We start from the raw sequence: 16,993 nt of genomic DNA on the forward strand, positions 1-16,993 counted from the left end.
GAAAATCAGTTTTTTTAAGCTTTCCCCTTGGCATCAGAGAGGGCTGTTCCTTCCCACCTCCAATGGGATCTCCAATGCTTTCTAGAGCCTTCTCTGAGGCTGTATGCTAAAAAAACACTGAGTTAAGGTGATGGGGTCAGAAATCTTGGGTTTGAGTCCTAATTTTGACACTTGCTGGCTATTTGATCTTTGGCAAGTATGTAATGGTTCCCTCATCCAGAAAATAAAGATCAAAACAGTGTCATCTTACAGAGCAATTGTAAGAACTAATTAATAACGCACCCAGGTGCTAACAGAAGGTCTGGACCATGATAAGCCTTTACCATACAAGTTAGTATTAGTACTGCCCTTGAAATTATTATTAGCTTAGTTGCATAATCAGCGGTCTGTAAGTTTTGAAGTTGTAATCAGGCTGTGATTCCTTAAAATCAGCTTTGTGATTCTTAAAAAGCCAAGAATAAACTGTGATCTGTTAGCATGCCTATCTTTCTACATTTCAAAATTCTTTATAGTACTTATCTCACAAGTCTCCTAGGGAAGGTGGATTGGTTTAGTTTTGTCCACTGAGCAGGTGAGATGAAAACATTTGATGATTTTTGATCATCAAATGATTTTATGATTCTTACTTGACTGATCAACCCAAATCAAAAGATCAGTTTCCTATTAATTTTATCTATGTCATTCTGAGTATCACACACCCCTAAGTTAGAGGCATTTGGGTATAACTGACAACAATGAGGCTGGTCCTTGCTGTTTGCAACCTACTGACACTTTCAGTGGTTTCTTTTGAGTCAAGACCAAACACTCTAATGTGGCTTACAAGCCACTTCTGGATCTAGCTGTTGCTTAATCAACCAGTATTCTAGACTCAGTGGACTTCTGCCCCTTCCTCCTGGAGAAGCCAAGGCTCTATCCTGCCCCAGGCTTTGTTTGGTACAAGAAACTCATTTTTCTGCCCAGCTTCTCATAGCCTTTCTCAAACTAGTTAGTGCATCTCTGGGGGCCACTGGAAATACCTTCGGGCTTTCAAGAGTTCTCTGTGGGAATTTCTAAACTGACTTTTCCTTTTGATGATAACCTAAAGCAAGTGGTATAAAAGCATATTTTGGCTCATCTCAACAACCACCTTCTCATGACAGACTTCTGCCGTATGTCAGCGCCCGTGTCTGTTCTTGGGATCACACTGGTGTCATGCGGAACTACTTGTAAATTGGCAGGGGCCAATAAGAACACAAAAAAGGTGGATGTAACAGACAAATGATGCCTGAAGCTGGGAAGGGCCAGTGACAATGCAGTATGCTTAGCCTTCTAGATGCACCGAATTCGGCAATAGTTGGTGTTTGTGCTCTGTGATGAGCCCACTGCTCTCTATTGTGTCGAAGCCACTGCAAAACTTCTAGTCCTGCAGCATGTACTGACCTCTAACAAGACAGCAGCTCGGCCACCAGGACAATAACCCCACGAAAATGGTGATTTAGTTTTGGCAAATGGTGCACTATCGCACCATCCACTACATAGAGAGGCAGCAAGCCTCTCGCTGAGGAGCCTCGCCTCCAGATCCAGATGGCTGAGGATGGAGTCTCATTTCCACCCCCTCAGAAGCTCTGTGACCTCAGGCAAGTAAGTGAACCTCTCTGTGCCTCACTTACTTCACTTATAAGATGGCGATCATCGTGTCACTCACCCACGGGGTCGCTGTGACAATTAAATATAATTCCTGAGAGTTAGTGCCTAGCACAGGTAAGCACTCATAAATGTATGCTGCTACTGTTAACCTGGGAACACTGACTGCTGTTTGCATGTATGCCGTAATTTTTTTTTTTTTTTTTGACTTACTGATAGAGGCAAACCCTAAGGAGTCTCTATCGAGTTTCACATTTATACATATTCAAGTAACACTCTAATAAAAATAATTTAAGTCTATACCTGGGATCTGCAAGTCTCTCAGTACCACGACCTAACTAATTGCTATTAACCCTGCAGTCTCCATTAAGCACTGCTCTTCCCAGAAGCCCCCCCGCCCCAGCCCTGCTATGTCCAACATACGTTCTGTATCCAGTGGTACCCAGTGATTCTTGCATCACACTTTGCATGCATGATTATAACTGCTTGTTTAATTCTTGCCCCCAGTGAATTATAAATTCCTTGAGGGCAGGGACTCCTACAACCCCAGAAGCTGACACAGCCCCCAGAAACTAACGCTGCCCCCAGAAGCTGACGCAGCGGGTGAGACGTCACAGACCTTCAGCAAACATTTAGTGAATGAACAGATGGCAGAACTAGTTACCTGTATAACTATAATACCCCTAATTTTGCTGCAGTTGAGGCAGAATCAGTAAGGTAGAAGACAAATTAAAATCCCAGAGACAAGTGTCTCAAACCTAAAAAAAGTTAAAGAAGAAAAACCAGAGGGCTTTGGCACTACATGAAGTTGCATGAGCACTGAGAAGCTGCAGAAAGTGCTCTGACTTAAAGCCCAGAGAAGGAAGAAGAATATCAAAAACATTTCATCGGGCCCGAGAATAAGATTCAAACAAATTCATAAGAAAGTAATGACCATAACACTTGTCATACAGAGATCTTTTAAAATATATTTGGTCATATTGTTAATGAATGAGGATGGGTTATTTTCATAAATGCTATTTGTTTACTTATTAATAGAGGGAAAAGTCCTACTTTTCTCCTCTTTAATAAGCTACTCCACATGGATCTACAAGAAACCCAGAGAACAGTGATTTTCTGAGGGCTCTTAGCAAAGTTAATCTTCTCCAACTTTCCTTCCCCCATCTTGACATTTCCCCTCAGGTGATTTCCCTCCCCATGTACTACACACACACACACACACACACACACACACACACACACGTGCGTGCGTGAGTGCGGCCTAATGAACCACTGTTTACTGCAGGGAGCATTCTTATCCCCAGATACGCTGTGACATAACCAGATGTGGCTCCTTGAGGCTGGGACAATGTTTGCCTCGCGGCATCCCCAGGACACAGCACAGGCAGTGGAAGGAAAGGCTACTTGAACAACAATGCCATCTCTAAGGAACTTTTGCCACATGTGTGCTCGCTTAAACTGAAGGCAAAATAATTACAAAGAAATGAACCTTGTGCTTACTGAGCAAATGTGTTTAGGGAAATTTTAAGTAAGTAGTGGGCCCCATTTCTCGCTCAAGTGGATCCAAATCTGAAAGAAAATGAGAAATTCGTGGTTGTTTGGGGCGCCTGGGTGGCTTAGTCCGTTGGGCGGCTGCCTTAGGCTCAGGTCATGATCCCAGAGTCCTGGGATTGAGCCCCGCGTCAGGCTTCCTGCTCAGCGGAGAGCCTGCTTCTCCCTCTCCCTCTGCCTGCTGCTCTCTCTATCTCTCTGTCAAATAAGTAAATAAAATCTTAAAAAAAAAAAAAAAAAAAAAACGAAAGAAATTCGTGGATGTTTGGTTAAAACTCCCCAAGTGGCCCTGAGTTGAAAGAAAACTACCACTGAAAATATTAGCATATCACCGGTGAAGTGGATGTGCCTAGATATTTGACTCCTGCTTAATGAACGCGGAGCATTTATGATCTCTGGCTTTGAGTAGCCATGATCTGGTGGGGAACTCAGAATTCAATAAGAGCTCCCTGAATCTTAGGACGGTGCTCTTTCCACAAGACTGAGATGCTTCTTTTAACTTGCAATAGCCCAGTCAAAAAGGTTCTTTGACTGTAAGTGGATTCCTTTCTTCTGAAAGGAGACAGCCCACTGCTCTTACTGTTTGTCAGCGTGACCCTCTCTTTCCACCCCCAGCCTGGTCCTGAGTCCAAGTCCTCATCTTCTCCTTCCTGGATATTTGCAAGAGGCCACCACATGTCCCTGGTCTGGACCACCCCCCTCACGTGTGGGCTATTGTCAGAGTGATCTTTCTCACCCACAAATGGGATCATGAGACACAACGTTCCCTACATCCACTTATAATTCTTTAACAGCTTCCAAATGCCTCAGAACAGAATTCAACTCCTTAGCGGGACATGCAATGTCCTTCATGATGTGGCTCTTCCTGCCTTCCCACCTCATTTCTTTCCATTTCTCCACACACATCAGATGATCCAGGCTTGGCAATCTGCTTTCAACACATTCACATGTTTGTGCCCTTGTAAATACTGTTCTCTCTTCCTGGAATGTCCTTCCTTGCTTTCCCTCTATCTTTTTTACCTCACACAGTTTTGTTTACTGGACAAACTCCTACCCATCCTTCTTTTTGCTGAAATGTCACCTCTTTTGTGAAACCCACAGAGTCAGTGTCTCCCTGAATGTTCCCACAGTGTGGTACAAACCTCACAATACTTGAATCGTCTGCTCTGGATCTTGTTCCCACCACTAGACTGGGGCCCTAGGAGGTTGCTGGAACCCACCAGTGCCTTCCATGGACCATTTAAATTTTGGCTTATTCTCAAGCAAGATTTTCAATTCTGTTGCACAACCTTGGCAAATAAAATAGAATTCCTAATGCTACAGTGCTCTTATATTGTTCTCCTGAAAACTTAGTTTTTATTACCCACAGTCTCTGTGATCAAAGCTACACTCTTTATTCAGTTATTTACGGCTCTCTTGAATTTGGTTCTACTACATATTATTAAGTAATAAAACAATAGTTGTTGATAGCGTCCTCTGTGGTAGGCATTCTTCAACGAGCTTTTAACATGGATTATCTTGTTTAATAATGCTAGGCAATAATTTATAGAACTCATACATCGATCTTTACCTATATCAGAGAGCTTTACTAGTAATTAAATCCTTTAATCCTCATAACACGCCTATGGGCAAGTACTGCTATTACTCCCATTTTTGAAATGAGGAAACCGAAGCACAGAGAGCTTTAGCAACAGGCTCAAGCAAGGTAGCTTGCTTGAGCTCACAGGCAAGGTAGCTTGGATTGGAGCCCATGTAGCGCCCATGAAAGCCTGAGCTCCCAACCACCCATGATACTACCCAGGGCAGAGCATCCTGGAATTGTACTCTTTCAACTCTTGTTCCTGCTTTCCTCCCTGCTCAGGACGTCTGCCACCCCTGCTCTACTCAAGTAATTGTCATCCTTCAAAGCCTGCCCAAAACTCACCTTCTGCTTGAAGGCTTTTCTGGAAACTCTGGCCACCTTTGAGCTCTCTCCTACCTGTCTACACTCAATGGCATATACTGTCTACCCTGAATGCTTTGCCACTTAAGTCCTGCCTCATTTAGGATTTTATTTATATTTATACAGATATTTATATATTTATTTTATATTTTAGTATATACTGTCTTCCATGGTTCTTTGTCTTAAGAGGGCCTTGGGCCTCTAACAAAATTATTAGCTCCTTAAAGGTACCGACCAGGTGACTTATTTCTGAAATTTCCCATAGCACCCAGCACTATGACCGACTTGTTCAAATGCTTATATTCTTGTGGAATTGAAGTGTAAAATGAAGTCAGTCCCCCTTCCCTATGTAGCAGATTTACTCAGCGGTACCGCCTAATTCTATCATCAAAACTGAGCAAGCACCCTGAATAAATTCTGAATTTGCCCAATTATGTCTTATTCTTCCTGCTTAACCAATACTAAACACTGGAAAGAACAGAGTATTAGAAAGTAGAGTTAGGAATAGAGTTCAAGTCTCCTTAAGTAAAACCACTGGAATAGTCCTCTTTCTAATATAGCTGAAAATAAAATTGGTTCTTCCTTGCATCTGTCATTAAAAGTCACTTAATTTAGTGCAAATTTAATTTGTATTTAGCATAACGGTACAGACCCACCTTAACCTAGATTAATGGAAACTGTCTACTACATGGCAGATCCCCTTGGCAGTATTCCCACATGTGGCAATTATTCTACCGTATTTTTGCAGTAACCTACTTGGCTGTGTCAGCTCCGCTGGTTATTAAGGTGTTAATCAAAAGCTCATGACCGTATCTTGCAGCCACATGGAGAGGAGTGTTGCCATCCTTATCCACACAGTCAATTTCACCGCCTGAAAGAGATGTTTTAATACAGGATAACATAAGGATTCCGGCGGATTCAGATACTACATTCTATGCCAGTCTCTCATGTTGTCCGAATGTTGACTTCTTCCCCCTCTCTGTACATCTCTGATCCAAGTACAAGAATGCCTTTCCAGGGGACAGGGCACCATCTGAAGTAGTAGTAGTAAGTCTGCATAGAGCGAAGTCTGTTAGAAATGCTTTTGAGAAGTCTTTCCATATTGTCTTATTTAAGGATCTAAAATCTCACAACTAAATTCCTGCTCTGAAGGGACAAAGTTATCAAACCCCATAAAATGCAATTCTGAAGATATACCCAATTTTAATTTTACCTGCTTGATTAAAGACCTACATAAACTTTATACTAAAGCATCAGAACCAAAGAGAATAGAAAGTTCAAGAAAATACTTTATGTGGTTTGATTATTTGGTTTAAAATATGAGTAAAATGAGTAAATATATAACTATGAACTGGAAATATCTATATTTATAAAAACTACCATATTAATCAACAGTCCTTTTAATTATATAGTATTTTCATCTTATTTTGTCTTATTTTACTTCTTTTTCCCAACTTTTTATTTTACTACATTTCTTTCTTTCTCTCCCCTTTTCATAAATATATATATAAATACAGTTGGTCTATTTAACCACTTTTAAAAAGATTTTTTTTTATTTATTTGTCAGAGAGAGAGTGAGAGAGCACAAGCAGGGGGAGCTGCAGGCAGAGGGAGAAGCAGGCTTCCTGCTGAGCAAGGAGCCCAATGCAAGACTCGATCCCAGGACCCTGGGATCATGACCTAGGCTAAAGGCAGACGCTTAACCGAATGAACCACGCAGGTGCCCTGGTCTATTTAACCATTTAAAAATAAGTTAGACATCATGACATTTTACCCCTAAGAACAAAGACATTCTCCCACATAACTACAATTCTATTAGTATACTCAAGAAATTTAGGGGCGCCTGGGTGGCTCAGTCGTTAAGCGTCTGCCTTCAGCTCAGGTGATGATCCCAGGGTCCTGGGATCGAGCCCCCATCAGGCTCCCCGCTCGGCGGGAAGCCTGCTTCTCCCTCTCCCAGTCCCCCTGCTTGTGTTCCCTCTCTTGCTGTGTCTCTCTCTCTGTCAAATAAATAAATAAAATCTTTTAAAAAAAGAAATTTAATGTTGATATCATAATTTTATGTAATATACAACATATTCCAATTTCTCCAATTATCCCCAAAATATGCACCATGGCTGTTAGTTTTTTAAATCCAGGACCCAACAAAAGATTCTGCTACCATTTGGTTTGTCATGTCCCTTCAGTTTCCTTTAATGTAAAATAATCCTTGTGCCTTTTCTCTATCTATCTATCTATCCATCCATCCATCCATGTCTCATGTCATTGATATCTTTGGAGGTCAAGCCAGGAGTGGGGTGGAATGTCCTGCATTCTAGAGTTGTCTGATTACTTTCTCTATTCGATTCAGAACATTTGGCAAGACTACCGCAGAGCTGATTTGCACTTCCCACTGCCTCTCCACAACATACACATAAGGTCAGGTTAGTCCACCGGATGATGCCAATTTTGATAACTTGCAACACATACAGTTTCAGTTTCGGAAGATGAAAAAGTTCTAGAATTGACCAGTGGTGTTGTTTACACAAAATGAGAGTGTACTTAGTGCCACTGTACACTTAAATACAGTTAAAACAGTAACTTTTTATGTATATATATTTTACCACAATAAGAAAAGGGGCTTGATTATTTAGTTAAGGTGATGCCCACCAGCACTTGCCATTGCAAATGTCTTTTCCCTTTTGTAATTAACAAACAACTTGTGGGTGGTACTTTGAGGCTGTGCAAATATCCTATTTCCCAACAAATTTTCCAGCAAGGATTTTAGCATAAATAGGGAGTACTTTGTTCAAAAGTTACCTGAATTCTTTATTCTGTATGCTTGTATTATTAACTGGATACATAGTTGAGATTCATTTGATTCTGTTTGTTTTCAAATTTTTTACCAGCTTTTGGCTTTATTTTATTAATATGTAAAAAATTCACATGTCTCAGAAGTCAAAATTATATATATATTTTTAAGGCTCACTCTCATTTCCATCCCTTCTACTTCATTCTCAATTACATTCTACAGTAATCATTTTTATTAGTTTTGGTATATGCTTTCTGTGTTTCTCTTTGTAAAAATAAACACACAGTGGGATGCCTGAGGTGGCTCAGTCGGTTCAGCGTCTGCCTTCAGCTCAGGTCGTGATGCCAGGATCTTGGGATCGAGTCCCCCATCAGGCTCCCTGCTCAATGGGAAGCCTGCTTCTCCCCCTCCGTCTGCCTGCCACTCTCCCTGCTTGTGCGTGCTCGCTCTCTCTCTCTCTGACAAATAAATAAATAATCTTTTAAAAATAAACACACAAACTACCCTGCTTTCTTTTTCTTTTTTTATTTAACAATATATCCTGGAATTCACTCCTAAAAATCACTTCTTGGAGGTCTTCATTTTTGTACAACTTTACTGCTTTCCATTGCATGGAGATACTAGTTAAGTACACCAGTCTGGTATGGATAAGCATTTAGGTAGTAAATATCATTTTGCTATCATCAGGAATGCTGCAGTGAATAACCTCATGCATATATTGTTTCCTATTTGTTGGGTGTATCTTCAGGGTAAATTCCTAGAAAGGGGATTTCTAGGTCAAAGAAATGAGTATGTGGTTTTGTTCAATTTTGCCACATTTCCTCCTGTAGGTCCTGTGCCATTTTGCTGCTCACATGAGCAATGTATAAGAGTGTGTTTTCCTCACAGCCTAGTCAAGCCTTTGAATACCTGCCATGTGATAGGTGAGAGTAATATTTCAGTATAGTTTTCATTTGCATTTCTCATATTAAGGAAATTGAGCATCTTTTAATATACTGAAGGACTACTTGTTTATCTTTTTCCATGCACTATTTGTTCAAGACCACTTTTCTGTGTGTGTGTGTGTGTGTGTGTGTGTGTGTGTGTGTGTGGTCTTTTATTCCTTGATTTTCAAGGGCTCTTAAAATATTTAGGAGAGGGCGCCTGGGTGGCTCAGTTGGTTAAGCGACTGCCTTCGGCTCAGGTCATGATCCTGGAGTCCCTGGATCGAGTCCCGCATCGGGCTCTCTGCTCGGCAGGGAGTCTGCTTCTCCCTCTGACCCTCCCCCCTCTCATGTGCTCTCTCTCATTCTCTCTCTCTCAGATAAAAAAAAAAAAACTTTTTAAAAAAAAAAAAAAAAAAAAAAAAATATTTAGGAGATTCACCGTTTATCAGTAATACATATTACAAATATTTCCCCCCTACATCTTCATTTTTCTTTGTTCTTGTAGTCTGAAAAAAACCTATTTTTGGAATTCATACCTTTTCTATTATTATATTTAGATTTTGCATTGAGATTAGAAAGGCTTCCCCACATCCTGACAATAAAGAAACTGACACACGTAAACTATTTGCAATACTGTCTCCATGGATACTGCAGAATAATCCAGGGTCCATGTATCTGTCTACGAACTGCCCACAGTGGTTGGCCTAAATGGTCCATCCCCAGGACTGATCCTGGGAGATGTGGGAGGCAGATTCCCAGACTCCAAGGAAACCTCTGCCCTGGACAAACACTGTAACACTCCATGTCCTTCCCAGTCAAGAGGCACCAAACCTTCTTAAGAAGTGTTAGAACCTCTATGTTTATCAGCCCCAAATATGCCAAAAATTGGGTAGGGAAAGAAAAGAGTGAAAAATGTTGGAAAGGGTAAGGGGCTGAGCTAATAAAGTTTCTTCTTGTTGTTACTACTATTTCATAAGTCAGTTTAACATTTTATTTATTTATTTGTTTGTTTTTAGAGAGAGAGGGAGAGCGTGCAAATGGGGAGAGGGACAGAGAGAGAGAGGGAGAGAGAGAATCTTAAGCAGGCTCCATGCCCAGTGCAGAGCCTAATGCAGGGCTCCCCCGAAACAGGGGCTTGAACCCACGACCCTGAGATCACGACCTGAGCCGAAATCAAGAGTCAGATGCTGAACCGACTGAGTCACCCAGGCGCCCCTCATAAGTCAGTTTAAAACTGTAAAAATATATTTAATTATCTTCAACATAATGCTTTTGTTGTCACTTAAAATATATTTCAGAAAAACATCATAACTAGTGGAAAAATAAAAGAGAGACTGTATTTGTTATTCAGAAATATGTTTTATATTAAAGTAGGACCTCTAGGGCACCTGGGTGGCTCAGTCGGTTAAGCGGCTGCCTTCGGCTCAGGTCATGATCCCAGAGTCCTGGGATCGAGCCCCGTGTCAGGCTTCCTGCTCAGCGGACAGCCTGCTTCTCCCTCTCCCTCTGCCTGCCGCTCTGCCTACTTGTGCTCTCTCTATATATCTCTGTCAAATAAATAAATAAAATCTTTTTTTAAAAAAAGTAGAACGTCTAGATGAATGAATTTCTATTTATAGTTATTCCCCAAACCTTTCCATTTTCACTTGAAAATCTTTAAGATTTGCTTGGCATGCAAATTAAATATCTTTACTACTCATTTGAAGCTTGCAAGTCAAATGATACTAATTGATTATTGACAATTAATGAGGGAAATTAACATTTATGAGTTTAGAAGTATGCAAAGCATGTCAGAAGGGGTAATTTATGCAGCATTATCTAAGCATTCATCTGAAGTTAGTTTTTCCTGCACAAACAAAAATGGTCATCTTATTAAATTGCCTCGGAAGATTCGTGAGCCAAAAGGTCAAAAATCTCACAATGAATCATCCTAACCTATCACTGGACTCTTCCTTTTCAAACTCTATTTTTAAAGCTTCTGTGAAGAAAACATCATTTATGAACTCTTGTAACCTGCTGGACAGCATCTGAGGCAGTGGCCTAGTGCAAATGGCTGGATCAAATGCCTTCTGCCATCACGTTGTTTCTTCATTCAGTTCTTTCCCTCTCTGGCTGCGACAACCCAGCTTCAGACAACAAACAACGTGACTGAACAGCAGAGGCAGTCTTTGCTCACTATCTACAAAAATAAAAGAGGTGTGTGTGTGTGTGTGTGTGTGTTTGGTTTTTTGTTTCTTTCTTTTTTTGTTCTTTTTTGGCAATTGTCTTACCAATGCTGAATGATTTTGGAAAAAGTTATTATAAAGAATAACCCTGAATAGAGAACAGTCAGGGAAGCAGAGAAATATCATACAAAGTCCAAACACCAGGGTGATTTCACAAAACAAATAAACACAAAGAATGTTCCTCAGTAGCATGCTCTGTTGGTTTAGGGAGCCAACTGATGTCCCCACGTGGGACCAGCGTTCAGAGTCCTGTTGTGCAGTGACCCACTCTGGAGGACAGACACCAGGTCTGGGGATGTGAGCCTCTGGATTTTTCCCAGAAGGAAGCCAACAAACAGGAGGAAAGAAAGGAGCTTCCTATTCTTCTCCCTAAGGGCATTTTTTGAAATGTCAAATGGAAGAACTCACAGTTCTCACACGTAATGAATGCAAAGAATTGTCAGCTGAGAGAAGAGAATGCCAAATCATCCTTCTACAGGGGTGACTCTAGTCTAGATATAAGTGACTCAAAGTAAATAAAATTCAAGTTAAAAAACATTTTTTAGGGGCGCCTGGGTGGCTCAGTCGGTTAAGCGCCTGCCTTCGGCTCAGGTCATGATCCCAGGGTCCTGGGATCGAGCCCTGCATCGAGCTCCCTGCTCAGCGGAGAGCCTGCTTCTCCCTCTCCCTGCCACTCCCCCTGCTTGTGCGCTCTCTCTCTCTCTCTCTCTGACCAATAAATAAATCTTTTGAAAAAAAATTTTTTTTAACATGCCATTGTTCATCCAGAGAATGCATTTGTAAGGGTAGTGGTTGAAATTTCAGTCTCTGATGTTAGACTAGCTGTGTTTCAATCCCTGTTCCTCAACATACCTGCCATGTATCCTGATGGAAGTGACAACCTCCCTGCCTCAGTTTCCCCATCTTTGAAATGGAGATGACAATAGCACCTCTTTCTCATGGGTTTATGTGGAGTGCTTACCCAAATGCCTGGCACAGGGTGAACACTCAATCAGTGTTAGCTTTATCATTATATATAATGGGCTATATATTATAGCCACTATAGCTCATCATTTTGGGCCCCTGGACCCCACCTGAGCCACAAGCAAGATGCCAGGTCAGCCAAGAATGCTCTGAAACAAGCTCCTTGATCACTGAGGACAAGAGATGGGTTCTCTTTCAGATCTCATCCCAACTTGTAAGTCTATAGCGATGTCCAGAGAGGGCATGGGAGTCTTTCCGGTCCACAGGCATGGCTTTTGGAGAGGTCAAAGCAGCCAGCAGCATCTCCAGACTGTTGTCAGCACACTAGCATTACATGGGGAGATGGGTCATGGCCTTGATTCAAAGGAGATGGCCAGGATGGTCTGGCCACAGGGACGGACCTGTGGGAAGGCAGTGCTTACAAGGAGAAAACTTGCTCTTTCTCTGATCAGAGATAAGGCCCACTGATTACATTCACACTATATTTTTAAAAATGGATACCAAATATTTCCCTAGTTTTATTTATTTTTCAGCCAGTGGACACTTTCTGGAAAAAAAAAAAGCAGTTGAGAAATACATGGGATGAGAAAAGTGTGAGAAGGAGAGACTCTAGGGTCACTCCCCATCTCCCTTTGTTTACTTCAAGCAAAACAAAATAATTAAAGTGTCCCCTTCAATAAAGTGAATGTCAAAGACATTCCACATATTTCAAATTAGAATTAATGGTTGTTGTGCAGTTCATTTTCATCTTACCTTCCTTTGCTCACTGGAAACTTGTCAAGATTTATTGTCCCCTATAGTTACACTGAAATGCTTATAAATTTCCTTTGCTTTGCTGCAGATATTTTGCTTCCTAAGCATAATTGCCCTGGCTGATCTTCCATCCACATGTCAAGTAACTTTTTGGTTTTATGACTTGAGTGCCGAGGATGTAACATAGTATCACTAACAATTCATCCAAAATTCTTATAGATGAGAAAAAGACAGGTCCAAGAAATTGACTAATGCCAGAATTTTGAGAAGTACAAATGTGGGTCAACTAAAGATAGTTTAGGAATTGCTGAACTTGTAATGTCAGCATAAAATCTGGACTAAACCTGTTATTTTTTTTTTTAATTGTCTCTAAGATTTGCTAAGAAAGCAGTAGTCGTGTGGTCAAGGTCAATCCCCTCACAGATGCTGGCCATGACCCATAATAGCATTAGGAACCATAATATGAAGTGATACTCCCTAGTACTTTGGCTACAGAGACAACCCAGTGGTTCAAGTATACCTTTGTTGTGAGCCTGGAAAATTACTAGATTATGTGACTTTCCAAGGTCTCTATCAAGCCTGTGACTTTATCATCTTTTATATCATGCACTTAACTGCTTTTCCTCTGACTCACCTCGTTTTTCCTACCTTTGCCCAAGTAGCTTAAAGAGTTTTAACTTAGAAAACTATGGTGAATTCTAAAGCTTAAAAATAATTCAGATTTGCTGCTAGAAAATGTATGACAGTTATCTGTATTAGTTTTAGAGTGAAAAGTTCAGGACCTTAAGCCTATATAAGTACATCATTTCCAGTTTCAAAATCATATGTTCTTTGACTGACTAGGAATTAACTGAGGAACAGTGGCTTGATGTTCTCGCTCCTAAGCTGGATGGTGATGACATGTCTGAAAAAGAGCTTTTAGCAAAGTGCATCAAAAGATGGTGTAAATCTAAGCTTAATAAAACAGACTGTCATCTAAAACAGAGCATCATCTTTCATGTTCAGATAACTGACAGCCACACTCAGATCAGGACACTGTCTAAATAACACCACTGTGGAAGGATCTCTCTTACCATTCTGAATGAGAGTTTGTGACCGTGTGAACCTTCCATGGACAGCTGTCATGTGCAGTGGACTTTTGCCATCTTTACTCTAAAAAAAGAGGGGGGGAGAAACAATGGATCAGTGATGTCAATCTGAAACATCCCTATGGATAGTACTATCAATGCCCTGAAAATAAAATGTCAATTCAGATGTTTTTAAAAGTGTAATAAAAACTTAAAAAGGTAAAAGATAATTTTGAAAGCAAAAGAAAAAGCATATATAATATCTCAAGTTACTTCCTAACATCCCATTGTAAAGAAGCTTAGAGAGGTAAAAATTATTTTAGAGAAGAAATGTGAAATTTCTAGTTACACTGACAATTTTTAAACTACCCTGTTTCAAACTGACGCAATCATCCAAAATGCTTTTTTCTCTCTTGTGATTTACTGATGAAGATGGTTTCAAGGCATTTTTTTTTCAACTTTTGTCTGAAGTATACGAGTAAAGACAAATGATGTGCTAACTGGCTTGGTCCTGTCCAACCTGAAGTTGATTGAACTGCTATGAATAACTGTAGCTCTCAAAACGGACCTGAAGCGTTCCACCACTCCCTGCATTCTGATTCCATAGAAAATGACACTTCTAGTTGTTCCAAAACAGAAACGCCTGCTTCAATTAAGTCATTAGAAATCATAAGATTAAGACATACAATGGTTTAGCAAATGGCCATTTTAATGATCCCCTGGGAATGTGCTGAATTCATACATCTCTTTATTTTTTAAAATATAAATAATGGAACTCCCCAATATAGATTAAGCCAAAACATGAAAAATGTATAGAATCTATAGACTGATCATTACACCAAATACTAAAGTCCTACACATTTATTAAGAAACAGTCATTTACAGAATTTCATCTAAAAATAGTAATACCCAAAAGAAAATATTAAGTATCCCCCAAAGACAGAGTGTATCCTTTCATTCAGGTACTGTTAATAAAAGAAAAAAAAAAAAGGAAGAAATAGATGTAGCTATTATTTTTCTAACTCTCAGGAGAAACATTTTCCAAAGTCTAAGGTTAAATATGAGATTTCAAAAATGCAGGTTTATTTTTGTAATGAAACCCATATACCTGTGCTTTAAAATGCATTGTTGGTGGGAATGCAGACTGGTGCAGCCACCGTGGAAAACAGTATGGACGTTCCTCAAAAACTTAAAAACAGAAATACCATATGATCTAGTAATTCCACTACCAGGTATCTACCCAAAGAAAATGAAAACACTAATTCGAAAACATATATGCACCCTTACGTTTACTGCAGTGTTACTTGTAATAGCTGAGATGTGGAAGCAACCTACGTGTCCATCGACAGGTGAATGGATATGGAAGATGTATTGCGTACACACACACACACACACACACAGGGTATTATGCAGCCATAGAAAGGATGAGATCTTGCCATTTGTGACAACATGGATGGACCTGGAGGGTATTATGCTAAGTGAAATAAGTCAGACAGAGAAAGACAAATACCATATGATTTCACGCATATGTGGAATCTAAAAAACAAAACAAATGAATAAACAAAACAACAAACAGAAACAGATTCATAAATACAGAGAAGAAACTGATAGTTGCCAGAGGAAAGGGGGTAGGGAGATAGGCAACATGGGTGAAGGGGAGAGGGAGACACAAGCTTCCAGTCAGAGAATAAAAGGCATAGCATAGGGAATAGAGTCAATGATCCTGCAAGAGCTTCGTACGGTGACAGATGAGAGCTACACTTGCGGTGAGCTCAGCACAACATCTAGAGAAAGTGAATCACTATATTGTACACCTGAAACTAATATATTGTACAGCTAAAACATTGTATGTCGACTATATTCAAATAAGAAACTATCTTAATTTAAAAAAAGGAAAACATAGCAACCTAAAAAACATTTAAAAAATGACTTCAAAATGGGAACAAATAATCATTTGAACAAGTACTTCTCAGAGTGAACCAAGGACTAATTGCATCTAAACCACCTGGGGCTCTTGTTAGAAATGTGAGTTCTGTGCCCTAACCCAGACCACTGAATCAGAACTGGGATAAAGGGATCCCCATTTCTAACCTGCACAGCACATTAAAGTTTAGGAGCCACTGCTTTAGACTGAGGGGGCTGGAACAGCTTATAAAACAACAAGGGTTTAACAGAAGAATTTTTATTATATCCTGTAAGTCTATTCCTTAGAAAGGAAGAAAGGAGTTGTGCACAATTTTTGCCAAGGAAAGAGTTAATCAGAAGGGTTAAGTGCATCGAATCTTTATAGTGAAAAGTCATCAGGTAGATGGGGGGGGGAATAGGATCTTTTCTCATCTAATATGATTATAACCAGAGTCAGAAAAGATTGAGAAAGGAAGATGGAAGTAAGCTTGAAGCTTTACTGAAATGGTATTTTTAGAGGAAAAGGAGCAGCAACCAAGAGAAAGGGGACACAATTACAGAAATCACCGAGTTGACATTAACCTGTCCCTAGGTGGTGCTATTTCTTTAAATTTTGCTCCAATATTTTCTCTTAAATTTAATCGAAAACATAACTAATTAGCATTTAGTTAAATATATAAAGCCATAAATATTTCAGTGCTTAGATAATATCTTTATAAATATTTAGCTAAGCACTTTTCCATGTCTAGAAAATAGCTTAAAGGCTTTACCAGGGAATAACCACCAACTTGGTAGTAACTACCTAAATTGCAGCCAGAGAGCCAAAGCAGAAGTAACCAGTTTCTGTGGTGTGCAGTTTACAAAGCTGGTTCCATTTCAGGGGTACAAACACCACACCCTTTTCTCCCATGGAGTGCTTGTGCCTTTGGTAAAAGGACAAATAAACAGACAACCAAATTTTGGTAAAATACAAAGGACAGCTATATCAGATCTATCTTTGCCTGGGTTCACCTATCACCGAGTCCAGTCCTGAGCTGATTTTTTCCCCTGAGGCATATAGTGGCAGAAGGTGGGGGAGGTGGGGACAGGAAGCACTGAGAATATCATGGAGCCATTTTGGAACAGTTGTGCTTACATGGTTTGGATGTAAAAGGAACTTGCTATTTCAAAAAGCCATTGGAAACTAATGAAGGTCAAAGGATAATACTTTTTATTTAGTCTTTACTAGTTAGAACTCAGGATATTCA

At 40.0% G+C, this 16,993-nt stretch overlaps 1 protein-coding gene across 1 annotated transcript in view; it reads right to left on the reverse strand.

Moving 5' to 3' along the window:
- Positions 1-16,993, reverse strand: part of ANKRD44 (ankyrin repeat domain 44) — a 313,592-nt gene that overhangs the window by 104,166 nt on the left and 192,433 nt on the right. Inside the window, exons 9-10 of the mRNA XM_044913694.1 lie at positions 13,848-13,926; positions 5,873-5,987 (exon numbers count right to left, since the gene is read on the reverse strand). Coding sequence (XP_044769629.1) covers positions 5,873-5,987; positions 13,848-13,926 — 194 coding nt within the window. The remainder of the gene's footprint in view (positions 1-5,872; positions 5,988-13,847; positions 13,927-16,993) is intronic.

This window comes from Neomonachus schauinslandi, chromosome 3 (genome assembly GCF_002201575.2).
Source record: "Neomonachus schauinslandi chromosome 3, ASM220157v2, whole genome shotgun sequence".
NCBI lineage: Eukaryota > Metazoa > Chordata > Mammalia > Carnivora > Phocidae > Neomonachus > Neomonachus schauinslandi.